At 40.8% G+C, this 17,108-nt stretch overlaps 1 protein-coding gene across 2 annotated transcripts in view; it reads left to right on the top strand.

Moving 5' to 3' along the window:
- The window catches only part of tmem132e (transmembrane protein 132E), a 1,169,142-nt gene that overhangs the window by 965,930 nt on the left and 186,104 nt on the right, over positions 1 to 17,108 (top strand). For both annotated transcript variants that reach the window (XM_061962728.2, XM_061962727.2), the window contains exon 3: positions 12,380 to 12,520. In XM_061962728.2, the coding sequence (XP_061818712.2) occupies positions 12,380 to 12,520 (141 nt within the window). The remainder of the gene's footprint in view (positions 1 to 12,379; positions 12,521 to 17,108) is intronic.

Below are 17,108 nucleotides of genomic sequence, written 5' to 3'. Positions count from 1 at the left end.
ATTCACTGAAAGTCAAGTATTTCATATATATATATATATATATATATATATATATATATATATATATATATATATATATATATATATGTGTCTTAATAAGGTTATCCAAAAAATAGTGCTCGATACCGTAGTAGAGCGCAATATATGTAACAGCACAACTTTATCTCCTTTGATATCGAGGAATTTTACCCTTCCATCACGCAAGACCTACTGACTCAAGCACTAGACTTCGCCTCAGACTACGACTCAATCACAGGCAACGAAAGAAACATCATCATCCACGCAAAAAACTCCATTCTCATCCACAACAATACACCATGGCAAAAAAAGAACAATGCAACATTTGACGTCACTATGGGAAGTTTTGACGGAGCAGAAACGTGTGAACTCGTTGGGAGTTTCCTCCTCTCCCAGCTCGCTAGCCTCAATCTGAACCTTGGTATTTACCGTGATGACGGACTGGCAGTGTGTCGCGCCTCGCCAAGGAGCAGCGAGAATACCAAGAAGCGCATATGCCAAATTTTCAAAGAGAACGGCCTACGGATCACGATTGAAGCCAACAAGCAAACCGTCAACTTCCTTGACGTCACTTTCAACCTGAGAAATAACAGCTACCAACCATTCACGAAACCCAACACAACACTCCAATACGTGCACCATGACAACAACCATCCACCCACCACCACGAAAAGAATACCTACCGGAATCAATAAAAGGCTATCGATGCTGTCATCTAGCAAAGCTGAATTTGACCAAGCAACCCCCCCATACCAAAAAGCCCTTGATGAAAGCGGATACAATTTCACCCTCACCTATGAACCCACGCCAGGAAACCAGCCAAAAAAGAACAGAAAACGAAGCGGCATCATCTGGTACAACCCCCCATACAGCAAAAACGTCTCAACGAACATTGGACACAAATTCCTCAATCTGATTGACAAACACTTTCCCAAAGACAACAACCTAAGAAAAGTATTCAACAAGAACAACATCAAATTGAGCTACAGCTGCATGAACAATATACGACAAATCATCTCAAACCACAACAAAACAATTGCAAATGAGCCGTCGACCCCCAGTCAGAACGACTCCAAAACCAACAAAGCATGTAACTGTCGAAAGAAACCTGATTGCCCTCTCAACGGGGGGTGCTTACAAACATCAGTTGTCTACCAATCTAAGGTAACACGCAAGGACATTAACACATCCGACACATATGTAGGATTAACCGAGGGTGAATTCAAAACCAGATGGAACAACCACAAGGCTTCTTTCAGGAACAAAAACCTGCGAAATACCACAGAACTCAGCAAACACATTTGGGACCTCAAAGACAATAATGTTGAATATTCAATAACATGGCAAATTCTTGCATCCAGTACACCTTACAATAGTGGTAATAAAAGATGCAACCTATGCTTGAAAGAGAAACTGTTTATTATTTACCGTCCAGACCTGTCATCCCTCAACAAGCGCAGCGAAATTGTAACATGCCGCCATAGACGGAAACACCTCCTAGGTAACACATGAGCCAATCACCACGCCCCTAGGCCAGCCTGTACCCACCCACTCTGTGCCCTATATAAACCATGGTATGCGAATGCTCCCATTCAATCTCAATCAATCAATCTTTATTTATATAGCCCTAAATCACAAGTGTCTCAAAGGGCTGCACAAGCCACAACGACATCCTCGGTACAAAGCCCACATACGGGCAAGGAAAAACTCACCCCAGTGGGACGTCGATGTGAATGACTATGAGAAACCTTGGAGAGGACCGCATATGTGGGTAACCCCCCCCCCTCTAGGGGAGACCGAAAGCAATGGATGTCGAGTGGGTCTGACATAATATTGTGAGAGTCCAGTCCATAGTGGATCCAACATAATAGTAAGAGTCCAGTCCATAGTGGGGCCAGCAGGACACCATCCCGAGCGGAGACGGGTCAGCAGCGTATAGATGTTCCCAGCCGATGCACAGGCGAGCGGTCCACCCCGGGTCCCGACTCTGGACAGCCAGCACTTCATCCATGGCCACCGGACCTGTGCCCCCCCCCCCTCAAGGAAAAGGGGAGCAGAGGAGAAAAGAAAAGAAACGGCAGATCAACTGGTCCAACAGGGGGGCTATTTAAAGGCTAGAGTATACAAATGAGTTTTAAGATGGGACTTAAATGCTTCTACTGAGGTAGCATCTCTAATTGTTACCGGGAGGGCATTCCATAGTACTGGAGCCCGAATAGAAAACGCTCTATAGCCCGCAGACTTTTTTTTGGGCTCTGGGAATCACTAATAAGCCGGAGTTCTTTGAACGCAGATTTCTTGCCGGGACATATGGTACAATGCAATCGACAAGATAGGACGGAGCTAGACCGTGTAGTATTTTATACGTAAGTAGTAAAACCTTAAAGTCACTTCTTAAGTGCACAGGAAGCCAGTGCAGGTGAGCCAGTATAGGCGTAATATGATCAAACTTTCTTGTTCTTGTCAAAAGTCTAGCAGCCGCATTTTGTACCAACTGTAATTTTTTAATGCTAGACATAGGGAGACCCGAAAATAATACGTTACAGTAGTCGAGACGAGACGTAACGAACGCATGAATAATGATCTCAGCGTCGCTAGTGGATAAAATAGAACGAATTTTAGCGATATTACGGAGATGAAAGAAGGCCGTTTTAGTAACACTCTTAATGTGTGATTCAAACGAGAGAGTTGGGTCGAAGATAATACCCAGATTCTTTACTGATTCGCCTTGTGTAATTGTTTGGTTGTCAAATGTTAAGGTGGTATTATTAAATAAATGTCGGTGTTTAGCAGGACCGATAATCAGCATTTCCGTTTTCTTGGCGTTGAGTTGCAAGAAGTTAGCGGACATCCATTGTTTAATTTCATTAAGACACGCCTCCAGCTGACTACAATCCGGCGTGTTGGTCAGCTTTAGGGGCATGTAGAGTTGGGTGTCATCAGCATAGCAATGAAAGCTAACACCGTATTTGCGTATGATGTCGCCTAGCGGCAGCATGTAAATACTAAAGAGTGCAGGGCCAAGAACCGAACCCTGAGGAACTCCGCACGTTACCTTAACATAGTCAGAGGTCACATTATTATGGGAGACGCATTGCATCCTGTCAGTAAGATAAGAGTTAAACCACGACAAGGCTAAGTCTGACATACCAATACGTGTTTTGATACGCTCTAATAAAATATTATGATCGACGGTATCGAAAGCAGCGCTAAGATCAAGAAGCAGCAACATAGATGACGCATCAGAATCCATCGTCAGCAGTAGATCATTAGTCATTTTTGCGAGGGCTGTCTCCGTAGAGTGATTTGCCCTGAAACCGGATTGAAAAGGTTCACAGAGATTGTTAGACACTAAGTGTTCATTTAGCTGCTGTGCGACAATTTTTTCGAGGATTTTCGAAATAAAGGGAAGGTGGGACACCGGTCGGTAGTTTACCATGAGGTCAGGATCAAGGTTAGGTCTTTTGAGCAGAGGATGAATAACCGCTTTCTTGAATGCTAGGGGAACAGTGCCAGAGGAAAGTGATAAGTTTATAATATTTAGCACTGATGGACCTAATAATACAAAAAGCTCCTTGATAAGTTTCCCAGGAAGTGGGTCAAGTAAACATGTTGTTTGTTTTATCCCACTTACACGCTGTAATAGTTCCTCTAATGTTATTTCATCAAAAAGAGAGAGACCATTAAAATCTCCTGACGATTGAGGGTACCCCCCCTCATGAAACAGGCCTGTAGAGATGAAATAGTCTTGTGATTTTTTTTCCCCCACACATGCATATATATATATATATATATATATATATATATATATATATATATATATATATATATATATATATATATATATATATATATATATATATATATATATATATATATATATATATATATATATAAGAACTCTAGCTGTAAATATACTCCTCCCCTCTTAACCACGCCACTTCCCACCCCCCACCTCCCGAAATCGGAGGTCTCAAGGTTGGCAAGTATGTATTAATGCCTTATTCGGCATGGCCTTATTATAACCCTAACCCTGGCCCTAACCCTCTAACCCTAACCCTAACCAAATACCTCTAAATTAAGTCTTTGTTACTTAGAATATGTTCCCCTAGTGTCCAAAAAACTCTAAATTAAGTCTTTGTTACTTAGAATATGTTCCCCATACTAAAGTGTTACCAAAAACATATAATAACTTTGTCTTGAATTTGAAAAAAAACATTTTATTTTTCACTAAAGAAGGGTTCGGTGAATGCGCATATGAAGCTGGTGGGGTTCGGTACCTCCAGCAAGGTTAAGAATCACTGCCCTAACCCTTATATGTTCCCCTCGTGTCCAAATAACTCTAAATTAAGTCTTTGTTACTTTAATAAGCAACTGTCAAGACGTGGACTATGGGGGTGTTTGTTTTCCCGAGATGCAAGTAAAGTTGGGAGTGGACATGGCGTGAAGGTAAAGACATGATTTAATATTACTATAAAAAAAGGAACAAAAAGCGCGCACAAGGCGGAAGTACAAACTTGGCTATGAAAACAATAAACTAGCACAAAGGCAAACTATGAACATAAAACAATCAACACTTACTGAAATTAACATCAGCATGAAAACTATGAACAGGCATGAATAATGATAATGTCTGTAAATAATACAGACATGATTGACAACAAGTGCGCGAGTGCAAAACATGAAACAGGTGAAACCAATGGTCGTCATGGTGACAAGGCAAGGGAGTGAAAACAGGAACTAAAAAGAGTCCAAACACCAAGCAGAACATAACTAAACAAAACATGATCACAGACATGACAGCAACTAATTAATGGTGAATATGTTCCCCCATACTAAAGTGTTACCGAAATGTGTCATTTTCCTGGGATCGTGTGTATAAAGTAGTGTCGTTTGAGCGTTACAGAGTGTTAATGCAACCATTAACAATGCAAACTTCACAGATTGCACAAGTGCGCCTGAAAAGAAAACAGTTTAGCGGAATCGGCGACTCCGTGTGTACGTCGCCTCCGCTTCATGTTCCGCGGCATTCTTAATCATTAATCAGCGTTAACACCGATCAACGGGAAGTCGGATTCCGCGCGTTTACTCCCCCGGGCTCATTTAGCGAAATGAACGAGCGCGTGTCGGGGAAAAAGCGGCGTGCAGCAGCTTTGCGCAACATATATGCATGAGGATAATGATGTTGATGGATATGCGGCGGTCCTTGCAACGCACGGCGAGTGGAGGTAGTGAATTTTAATAGTGTTCCTCATCCTTCAGGGGGGTGGCCGATGCCCTGCAGTAAGGTGTAATTACCCTCTGTTATGCGAAGGTATTCTTGCAGGGTCTAATAATCAGGCAGCAACTGGGTCGACTTATTATTTTCACCTATTTATATTTGCCTCACACGTAAGATGAGGGCTGATTTGTTGAAGCGTTACATATTTCTGTTTTATCCACGCTCTGTCAGCTAATTTATCTAATGAGAGGCGCAATAAGAAGAAACAGTGCTCCAATAGCTGCAACATGTGCAAGCGGGAATTAACCTTTTCTGTGGGTCGACCGAGGCGGGGCGGGGGGGTGCGGGTAATGTAGGGCTCTGTGGCGCTGCAGGTGGAGGGGTTATTGTCGCACACGCCCTAATCAATTTCCTCTATGACAACATGAAAGCTGTTGAAAAAAATAACCATAAAATTGTCTTTTGGAGGAACAGCAACTCAATTTGGGATGCAACAAAAAGCAATTTTTTTGTTTTTGCGCTTAACGGCCAGGCCCAACCAAAATGGCTGAATTCCTGTTTGTTTCCAACTGTGGGTTCTTGATAGAGATGTCCGATAATGGCTTTTTTGCCGATATTCGATATTCCGATATTGTCCAACTCTTAATTATCGATACCAGAGGTGGGACCAAGTCATTGTTTTGCAAGTCACAAGTAAGTCTCAAGTCTTTGCCCTCAAGTCCGAGTCAAGTCCCGAGTCAAGACAGGCAAGCCCCGAGTCAAGTCCAAAGTCAAGACTGGAAAGTCTCAAGTCAAGTCCTAAGTCCTGCATTTTGAGTTTCGAGTCCTTTCAAGTCCTTTTAACCACAGACTAATATATTAACACAGATTGTTTCAAACGCTGTATTTATTTATTAAAACAAGTGCATTTTAAATTGCAGGAAAGAAAATTGTGCTGACATTGCACTTTATAATAGCACTATTAACCAGTCATTTTAAACATTAACTCATTCCTTTACAGAACAAACACATTGAAAAATAAAGTGCAAATGTACTTATTTGTACAAAAGTGTTAACATTGAAAAAACATGACATATACGTGAACATAACAAAAAAGTTGTACTTTTTAATGTCAGGGCCCTATGCTGCATTGCATCTGCAAAAGACCAAATTAGCCAAGAGTCTGTCAGTCATTTGTGCACGATGGGGGCGTAGTATGATGCCACCATGGCTGAAAACTCGCTCCACTGGAGCACTGGAGGCAGGCACTGCCAAGACTCTCATGGCCACTCGGAACAGTGAAGGAAGAGTCTTCATGTTCAATGCCCAGAACAAAAGGGGGGAGAGAGTTGTTTTGGGTTGGTGCACTACTTGTAAGTGTATCTTGTGTTTTTTATGTTGATTTAATTAAAAAAAGAAAAGAAAAAAATTATTTCTTTTGCGGCCCGATACCAATCGATCCACGGACCAGTACCGGGCCGCGGTCCGGTGGTTGGGGACCACTGAGGTAAACAACCAACAGTATGTCAGAAAGCTAGCTAAAACGGTACACATATTCATAATATAGTATACCGGTACATTTTAACTGACCTTTATTTGACTATTTTTGTCTTTTTTTAGGTGGCTAAAATACGCGGTGCTGCTGACCGCCGTCTAACGTTACGTGTGATATATTGACTAACGTAACCCTGCTTAAAAAAAATCACTGAACAAAAAGTATGAATAAGGTAGTGAACGGCAACAGATTCCCGTGTTTGCAATAACGTTATAACGTTAGCAGTGAGTTTACAGCCTCACTGATTTAACTACACAGCAAATAAAAGTCACGTTACTTAGCCAATAAACGTTATCTTACATTCAAAACTTACCGTTCTTTGTGCAACTTCAAATGCCGGACGAAGTTGGAAGTTGTTGCCTCTCCATCAGTAATTTTCGAACCGCATGTGTTGCATACTGCAAACCGTTTTGTGTTGACCACCTCGTAATTTTTATACCCAAACAAAATTATTTTAGGTATCATTTTTTGTTCACTGGCGTGTGGTTTGGACATGTCTTCTTCGTTGGTTGTCCTGCAATTTGATTGGATGAATGCTGTGTGATGAAAACAAAGCAGATCTAATTTGATTGGCTGTTGTACTGAGACCACACCAGCTGACACACGCAACGCTGATAGACAAGTACACAATGAAAAATACGGAGCGCTCCCGAATAACTTTTTCATCTTTGGGTTTTGGGGAAAGTAGCAAGTCATGTCAAGTCATGTCAATTCAAAAGGCTCAAGTCCAAGTGAAGTCACAAGTCATTGATGTTAAAGTCTAAGTCGAGTTGCAAGTCTTTTTACATTTTGTCAAGTCGAGTCTAAAGTCTTCAAATTCATGACTCGAGTCTGACTCGAGTCCAAGTCATGTGACTCGAGTCCACACCTCTGACCGATACCGATATCAACCGATACCGATATATACAGTGGTGGAATTAACACATTTGTATGCCTAATTTTGTTGTGATGCCCCGCTGGATGCATTAAACAATGTAACAAGGTTTTCCAAAATAAATCAACTCAAGTTATGGAAAAAAATGCCAACATGGCACTGCCATATTTATTATTGAAGTCACAAAGTGCATTATTTTTTTGAACATGCCTCAAAACAGCAGCTTGGAATTTGGGAGAGCATGAGGAGGTTGAGGTGGGCGGGATTGGGGGGCCGGGTTTAGGGTAGCGAGGGGTGTATATTGTAGCGTCCCGGAAGAGTTAGTGCTGCTAGGGGTTCTGGGTATTTGTTCTGGTGTGTTTATGTTGTGTTACGGTGCGGATGTTCTCCCGAAATGCGTTTGTCATTCTTGTTCGGTGTGGGTTCACAGTGTGGCGCATATTTGTGACAGTGTTACAGTTGCTTATACGGCCACCCTCAGTGTGACCTGTATTGCTGTTGACCAAGTATGCATTGCATCGTGAAAAGCCGCAAATATCATGTGACTGGGCAGGCATGCAAAGGCGGTGCCTTTAAGGTCTATTGGCGCTCTGTACCTCTCCCTACGTGCTTGTGCACAGTGGTGTTGTAAAAAGTCATAAATTTTACTTTTTGAAACCGGTACCGATAATTTCCGATATTACATTTTAAAGCATTTATCGGCAGTCCGATATTATCGGACATCCCTAGTTCTTGAAATATCGTAATGATTCGTGAAAGTTGGTGGCAAGGGCGTTTTTTTTATTTTTTTATTTTTTATTAGGGATGTCCGATAACGGATTTTTGCCGATACCCGATATCCCGATATTGTCCACCTCTTTAATTACCGATACCGATATCAACCGATATATACAGTTGTGGAATCAACACATTATTATGCCTGATTTAGACAACCAGGTATGGTGGAGATAAGGTACTTTTAAAAGAAAAATTATAAAATAAAATAATATAAACAAATTAAAAACATTTTCTTGAATTAAAAAGAAAGTAAAACAATATAAAAACAGTTACATTGAAACTAGTAATTAATGAAAATTTGTAAAATTAACTGTTAAAGGTTAGTACTATTAGTGGACCAATCATGTGTGCTTACGGACTGTATCCCTTGCAGACTGTATTGATATATATTGATATATAATGTAGGAACCAGAATATTAATAACAGAAAGAAATAACCCTTTTGTGTGAATGAGTGTAAATGGGGGAGGAAGGTTTTTTGGGTTGGTGCACTAATTGTAAGTGTATCTTGTGTTTTTTATGTTGATTTAATAAATTAAAACAATTTAAAAAAAACCATACCGATAATAAAAAAAAAAAACGATGCCGATAATTTCCGATATTACATTTTAACGCATTTAATCAATAATATCGGACATCTCTAATTTTTATTTTGTTTTATATGGCAGCATGGTGGAACAGGGGTTAGTGCATGTGCCTCACAATACGAAGATCCTGAATTAAATCCCAGGCTCGGGATCCTTCCGTGTGGAGTTTGCATGTTCTCCCCGTGACTGCGTGGGTTCCCTCCGGGTACTCCGGCTTCCTCCCACCTCCAAAGACATGCACCTGGGGATAGGTTGATTGGCAACACTAAAATTGGCCCTAGTGTGTGAATGTGAGTGTGAATGTTGTCTGTCTATCTGTGTTGGCCCTGTGATGAGGTGGCGACTTGTCCAGGGTGTACACCGCCTTCCGCCCGAATGCAGCTGAGATAGGCTCCAGCACCCCTTGTGATCCCGAAAGGGATAAGCGGTAGAAAATGGATGGATGGATGGATGATTGGAGCACATACTTGTTGGTCACAAAAAAAAACATTCATGAAGTTTGGTTCTTTTATGAATTTATTATGAGTCTACTGAAAATGTGACCAAATGTGCTGGGCCAAAAGTATACATACAGCAATGTTAATATTTGGTTACATGTCCCTTGGCAAGTTTCACTGCAATAAGGCGCTTTTGGTAGCCATCCACAAGCTTCTGCTTGAATTTTTGACTACTCTTCTTGACAAAATTCAGTTCAGCTAAATTCGTTGGTGTTCTGACATGGACTTGTTTCTTCAGCATTGTCCACACTTTGGGAAGGCCATTCTTAAAGTTAAAGTTAAAGTACCAATGATTGTCACACACACACTAGGTGTGGCGAGATTATTCTCTGCATTTGACCCATCACCCTTGATCACCCCCTGGGAGGTGAGGGGAGCAGTGGGCAGCAGCGGTGGCCGCGCCCGGGAATCATTTTGGTGATTCAACCCCCAATTCCAACCCTTGATGCTGAGTGCCAAGCAGGGAGGTAATGGGTCCCATTTTTTTTATAGTCTTTGGTATGACTCGGCCGGGGTTTGAACTCCCAACCTACCGATCTCAGGGCGGACACTCTAACCACTAGGCCACTGAGTAGGTGAAAACTCATTCTAAAAACATTCTAAAACCTTAATTCAAGCCTGATTTAGCCAGTCCTTTACCACTTTTGACGTATGTTTGGGGTCATTGTCCTGTTGGAACACCCAACTGCGCCCAAGACCCAACCTCCGGGCGGGTGATTTTAGGTTGTCCTGAAGAATTTGGAGGTAATCCTCCTTTTTCATTGACCCATTTACTCTCTGTAAAGCACCATTGGCAACAAAACAGGCCCAGAGCATAATACTACCACCACCACGCTTGACGGTAGGTGTGGTGTTCCTGGGATTAAAGGCCTCACCTTTTCTCCTCCAAACATATTGCTGGGTATTGTGGCCAAAACAGCTCCATTTTTGTTTCATCTGACATCACATGGACAAAGATAAGACCTTCTGGAGGAAAGTTCTGTAATGACCACAACTGTATATACTTGGAGTGTGTATATAAAACGTTGAGTGTTTTTTTTTTTAATTATCTTTAAAAAAGTTTTTTTTTGTCTCTCATAATGATTGTGAAAGATATGCAAAATTCCCCAAAAAAGTGCAGTTCCCCTTTAAGGCCCTGATAAACGTGAGTAAACGTGCAGAATAATAAGCATGTAGGTTCCAATGGGGCTAATTAAACATGACCTAGGAACAGGGCCGGCCCGTGGCATAGGCCGTATAGGCAAATGCTAAGGGCGCCGTCCATCAGGGGGCGCCATGCCAGTGCCACAAATGTTGGGAGAAAAAAATAAAATAAAAAATAAGTTGGTACTATCATTTCTAATAATCCCATGTTAATTAAAATGCAAAGTAAAGCCTATTTAATAGAAATATTATTTGTTACAACATTACGCCCCCCCCCCCCCCCCCCCCCCCCCTCCTCCCCCGCACGGTTCCGCCCCCTCCCTTCCCGTATCGTGACTCTTTTTGGACGTCCCCACATCAAAAAATCAACACAAGATGCCAAAACTGTCAGGTGCCCAGGGAAGAAAAAAGAGAAAAGAAGAGGAGTAGAAACGAGAAAAGACAGAGGTAGCAGGTAGGTAACGTTAGCCTACATGAAATTATTTGTCTGTTACAGAATGTGATAGTAACCTGGCTTTTTAGCATTAAGCTAATGTTACATGATTCGGCAATTGCTAATAGTTGTGTTTTAACGTCGGGTTAATATTGTGGAGGGGGCTAAATTGTTATGGAAAATAATAATGTAACGTTAGGTAATTACAGTACTCCCACTTTACATTCCTCAGGGACATTTCTTTCTTTCTTTAGTTTATTTCGAACATGAACACACTTACATCATAATACATCACACAATTTCATATCATTTCATTTTACATCATGCCCGAAAAGGAGTAGGAAGAAGCAAAGCTTATTTAATCCTACCTCTTTCCCACTTCAAAGCGTTTACAAATATATAGAATAATTTACTGACCTTTTTATATAATAAAATAACATCTATGAGTTAGTATACAACAGTTTTGTACTATGTAATTAATTAATTAATTCAGTCATTATTAACATACTGAGATGAAGAATATCTTATTTTCAATAAGGTTGAAAGTATTTCTCATAATTCTTCTTCTTTGTACTCTGTAAGCACTATTATTTTGAACAACCTCTTAAACTGGATCATATCAGTACAATTTTTAACTTTTTTACTTGATCCATTCCATCATTTAATTCCACATACTGATATGCTAAAAGTTCTAAGTGTTGTACGTGCATATAAATGTTTGTATTAGATCTTTTAAGCAGGTGTTTTTTGTTTACATTGTTATTGCCTTCTGGTTAGCTAATGTTTGCCCTGCAGGTAATAGTCACTTTTCCACCCCTTTATATATTAGGTATAGTTGTAAGTAAAAAAAAAAAAGGTCAAAGACAAAGCTATTCGGGTTCTTGTGAGTATATACACTTCACTGCCGATGTGGGGGGGCGCCACCTAAAATCTTGCCTAGGGCGCCAGATTGGTTAGGGCCGGGCCTGCCTAGGAATGTACTTTGGTGACGTCCAGGAGTCAGTGCTTGATAACAACATCCTGTAAAAGGGCCGGCGGAGACGAGAAGCGAGCTTTGTAGATTTGATTCCACCCACTCTGACCCGGGCGAGTCCGAGCCTTCTGCTCTTATTTATCTCCCGGCTGCCATCTCCATTCATCTCACTTATTGATTCATCTGCGGAATTGCTTTCGCCGTGACGCAATGCGCGGGGGAAGAGGGGGTGGCGACCCGCCCACACACGGAGAGGCCGCACACCTCCGACCCCGGACATAAATCATTTCCTGCAATAAAATTGACCCGTCTTTCTCTTGCAGGGTGAAGGCCAAGAAAGGGGTGAACCTGATCCAGACCAAGTCGAAGAACGCCCAGTGGAAGGTGGAGTGGGAGGTCCTGTCGGGCGCCAAGCATTCCATCACCACCATCGACGTGAGCAAGAACCGAGGCGTTAAACAAGGGTGAGTCTCGCTAATTCTCTCAACTCTGAACGCTCGCCCGAGAGCAGTAATTATGGCAGCTTCTTGGGGGGGGGAGAAAAAAAAACAACAACAAAACTTCTCGCCTCATCCATTATCTAGACGACAGCGTGAGGTAATGTTGCAACACCTGTCTGACACCAAAACATCCGAAATCGTGTCGGCGCTGAGAGCCGAGCATGAAAAGGTAACGTTTATTCATGTTATCTTTACAGCGGAGCCTTGTAAATGTTTAATGACAGCAACAGTTTGACCCTGGGACAGATCAAAGTCATTTTTGTTGTTCCCTCTGGGGAAAATGACATCTAATTATATTGCTTGAAAGTCATCTACACCAGTGGTCCCCAACCAATTGGTAACGGGCCGCACAAGAAATAAAAAAAAATAAAAAAATAATTTAAAAAAAATAAAAAAATAAAATATTTTTATTAAATCAACATAAAAAACATAAGATACACTTACAATTAAAGCTGCAAGCAGCGATGGACGGGACCGACTTTGACGGCACATAAAATCCAAACCGGAGCAGTAATTAAAACTCTTTTGTCAACTTTTAATCAGAAGGGTTCAATCTCTCTCCTGTGCTGGTTTGAAGCCGACACGACAAACGCGCTCAGAGGAGATAATGTTTGAAAAAAGGTGACCGGTTTTTACAAAACTTTTGCTTTGAAGGGGGAATTGCAAACTTCCTGTTGATTTTTGCTGGGGGTTGTCAATTTATGAAATGTAGGTCTAAGTGAGACCTACATAGAGGTTCATGTCTCTACGACATTCCTACTGGAAGTTACAGGCAGTTTTGTCTGTGTTTTCTTCCTAGGAGCAGTTTTGTCTGTGATTTATTCCTAGGGGGGCGCTAGAGCGTAATTTTGAGTTTTGGGGTTTGCTTTTTTTATTAGATCGCAATTAATTTTTTTTTCATGTATATATTCATTTCACACCATATTCATTGCACTTCTACATTTTTTATATTTTTATATATTTGCACATTGTTTTTCTAGCATGCACACATCGCACTGTATGGAATGGCCTCAATCTCGTTACCTTGCGTAATGACAATAAAGCTGATTCTGATTCTGATTCTGATTCTAATGCCAGTCCTGATGTGTGTGTCCAGTTTGGTGAGTTTTGAAGTATGTTAAGGGGGTCAAATTACAGCTAAAAGAGGCAAAGGTGACTGTTTTTACAAAACTTTTGTTTTGAAGGGGTATTTGCAAACTTCCTGTTGATTTTTGCTGAATAAAGTTGATGTATGAAATCTAGGTCTAAGTGAGACCTACATAGAGGTTTTTGTTTCATGTCTCTACGACATTCCTACTGGAAGTTACAGGCAGTTTTGTCTGTGTTTTCTTCCTAGGAGCAGTTTTGTCTGTGATTTATTCCTAGGGGGGCGTTAGAGCGCAATTTTGAGTTTTGGGGTTTGCTTTTTTTATTAGATCGCAATTTTCGCCAGTCCTGATGTGTGTGTTCAGTTTGGTGAGTTTTGAAGCATGTTAAGGGGGTCAAATTACAGCTCAAAGAGGCAAAGGTGACTGTTTTTACAAAACTTTTTTTTTTAAGGGGGATTTGCAAACTTCCTGTTGATTTTTGCTGAAGAAAATTGATGTATGAAATCTAGGTCTAAGTGAGACCTACATAGAGGTTTTTGTTTCATGTCTCTACGACATTCGTACTGGAAGTTACAGGCAGTTTTGTCTGTGTTTTCTTCCTAGGAGCAGTTTTGTCTGTGATTTATTCCTAGGGGGGCGCTAGAGCGCAATTTTGAGTTTTGGGGTTTGCTTTTTTTATTAGATCGCAATTTTCGCCAGTCCTGATGTGTGTGTGTCCAGTTTGGTGAGTTTTGAAGTATGTTAAGGGGGTCAAATTACAGCTAAAAGAGGCAAAGGTGACTGTTTTTACAAAACTTTTGTTTGAAGGGGGATTTGCAAACTTCCTGTTGATTTTTGCTGAAGAAAGTTGATGTATGAAATCTAGGTCTAAGTGAGACCTACAGAGAGGTTTTTGTTTCATGTCTCTACAACATTCTTACTGGAAGTTGCAGGCTGTTTTGTCTGTTTTTCCTTCCTAGGAGCAGTTTTGTCTGTGATTTATTCCTAGGGGGGCGCCAGAGCGCAATTTTGAGTTTTGGGGTTTGCATTTTTTATTAGATCGCGATTTTCGCCAGTCCTGATGTGTGTGTCCAGTTTGGTGAGTTTTGAAGTATGTTAAGGGGGTCAAATTACAGCTAAAAGAGGCAAAGGTGCCTGTTTTTACAAAACTTTTGTTTTTAAGGGGGATTTGCAAACTTCCTGTTGATTTTTGCTGAAGAGAGTTGATGTATGAAATGTAGGTCTAAGTGAGACCTACATAGAGGTTTTTGTTTCATGTCTCTACAACATTCTTACTGGAAGTTACATGCAGTTTTGTCTGTGTTTTCTTCCTAGGAGCATTTTTTGTCTGTGATTTATTCCTAGGGGGGCGCTAGAGCGCAATTTTGAGTTTTGGGGTTTGCTTTTTTTATTAGATCGCAATTTTCGCCAGTCCTGATGTGTGTGTCCAGTTTGGTGAGTTTTTAAGTATGTTAAGGGGGTCAAATTACAGCTAAAAGAGGCAAAGGTGACTGTTTTTACAAAACTTTTGTTTTGAAGGGGGATTTGCAAACTTCCTGTTGATTTTTGCTGAAGAAAGTTGATGTATGAAATGTAGGTCTAAGTGAGACCTACATAGAGGTTTTTGTTTCATGTCTCTACGACATTCGTACTGGAAGTTACAGGCAGTTGTGTCTGTTTTCTTCCTAGGGGGCGCTGGAGTGCAATTTTGAGCTTTAAAGTTTGTTTTTTGATTAGATGGCAATTTTTGCCAGTCCTGATGTATGTGTCAAATTTGGTGAGTTTTGAAGCATGTTAAGGGGGTCAAATTACAGCTCAAAGAGGCAAAGGTGACTGTTTTTACAAAACTTTTGTTTTTAAGGGGGATTTGCAAACTTCCTGTTGATTTTTGCTGAAGAAAGTTGATGTATGAAATGTAGGTCTAAGTGAGACCTACATAGAGGTTTTTGTTTCATGTCTCTACAACATTCTTACTGGAAGTTACAGGCAGTTTTGTCTGTGTTTTCTTCCTAGGAGCAGTTTTGTCTGTGATTTATTCCTAGGGGGGCGCTAGAGCGCAATTTTGAGTTTTGGGGTTTGCTTTTTTTATTAGATCGCAATTTTTGCCAGTCCTGATGTGTGTGTCCAGTTTGGTGAGTTTTGAAGTATGTTAAGGGGGTCAAATTACAGCTAAAAGAGGCAAAGGTGACTGTTTTTACAAAACTTTTGTTTTGAAGGGGTATTTGCAAACTTCCTGTTGATTTTTGCTGAAGAAAGTTGATGTATGAAATCTAGGTCTAAGTGAGACCTACATAGAGGTTTTTGTTTCATGTCTCTACGACATTTGTACTGGAAGTTACAGGCGGTTTTGTCTGTGTTTTCTTCCTAGGAGCAGTTTTGTCTGTGATTTATTCCTAGGGGGGCGCTAGAGCGCAATTTTGAGTTTTGGGGTTTGCTTTTTTTATTAGATCGCAATTTTCGCCAGTCCTGATGTGTGTGTCCAGTTTGGTGAGTTTTGAAGTATGTTAAGGGGGTCAAATTACAGCTAAAAGAGGCAAAGGTGACTGTTTTTACAAAACTTTTGTTTTGAAGGGGGATTTGCAAACTTCCTGTTGATTTTTGCTGAAGAAAGTTGATGTATGAAATCTAGGTCTAAGTGAGACCTACATAGAGGTTTTTGTTTCATGTCTCTACAACATTCTTACTGGAAGTTACAGGCCGTTTTGTCTGTGTTTTCTTCCTAGGAGCAGTTTTGTCTGTGATTTATTCCTAGGGGGGCGTTAGAGCGCAATTTTGAGTTTTGGGGTTTGCTTTTTTTATTAGATCGCAATTTTCGCCAGTCCTGATGTGTGTGTCCAGTTTGGTGAGTTTTGAAGTATGTTAAGGGGGTCAAATTACAGCTAAAAGAGGCAAAGGTGCCTGTTTTTACAAAACTTTTGTTTTTAAGGGGGATTTGCAAACTTCCTGTTGATTTTTGCTGAAGAAAGTTGATGTATGAAATCTAGGTCTAAGTGAGACCTACATAGAGGTTTTTGTTTCATGTCTCTACAACATTCGTACTGGAAGTTACAGGCAGTTTTGTCTGTTTTCTTCCTAGGGGGCGCTGGAGTGCAATTTTGAGCTTTAAAGTTTGTTTTTTGATTAGATGGCAATTTTTGCCAGTCCTGATGTATGTGTCCAGTTTGGTGAGTTTTGAAGTATGTTAAGGGGGTCAAATTACAGCTCAAAGAGGCAAAGGTGACTGTTTTTACAAAACTTTTGTTTTTAAGGGGGATTTGCAAACTTCCTGTTGATTTTTGCTGAAGAAAGTTGATGTATGAAATCTAGGTCTAAGTGAGACCTACATAGAGGTTTTTGTTTCATGTCTCTACAACATTCGTACTGGAAGTTACAGGCAGTTTTGTCTGTTTTCTTCCTAGGGGGCGCTGGAGTGCAATTTTGAGCTTTAAAGTTTGTTTTTTGATTAGATGGCAATTTTTGCCAGTCCTGATGTATGTGTCAAATTT

This window comes from Nerophis lumbriciformis, linkage group LG09, assembly GCF_033978685.3.
Source record: "Nerophis lumbriciformis linkage group LG09, RoL_Nlum_v2.1, whole genome shotgun sequence".
NCBI classification, from domain to species: domain Eukaryota; kingdom Metazoa; phylum Chordata; class Actinopteri; order Syngnathiformes; family Syngnathidae; genus Nerophis; species Nerophis lumbriciformis.
Note: the sequence above shows the minus strand (reverse complement) of the source record. Positions and strands in the feature narration are given on the sequence as shown.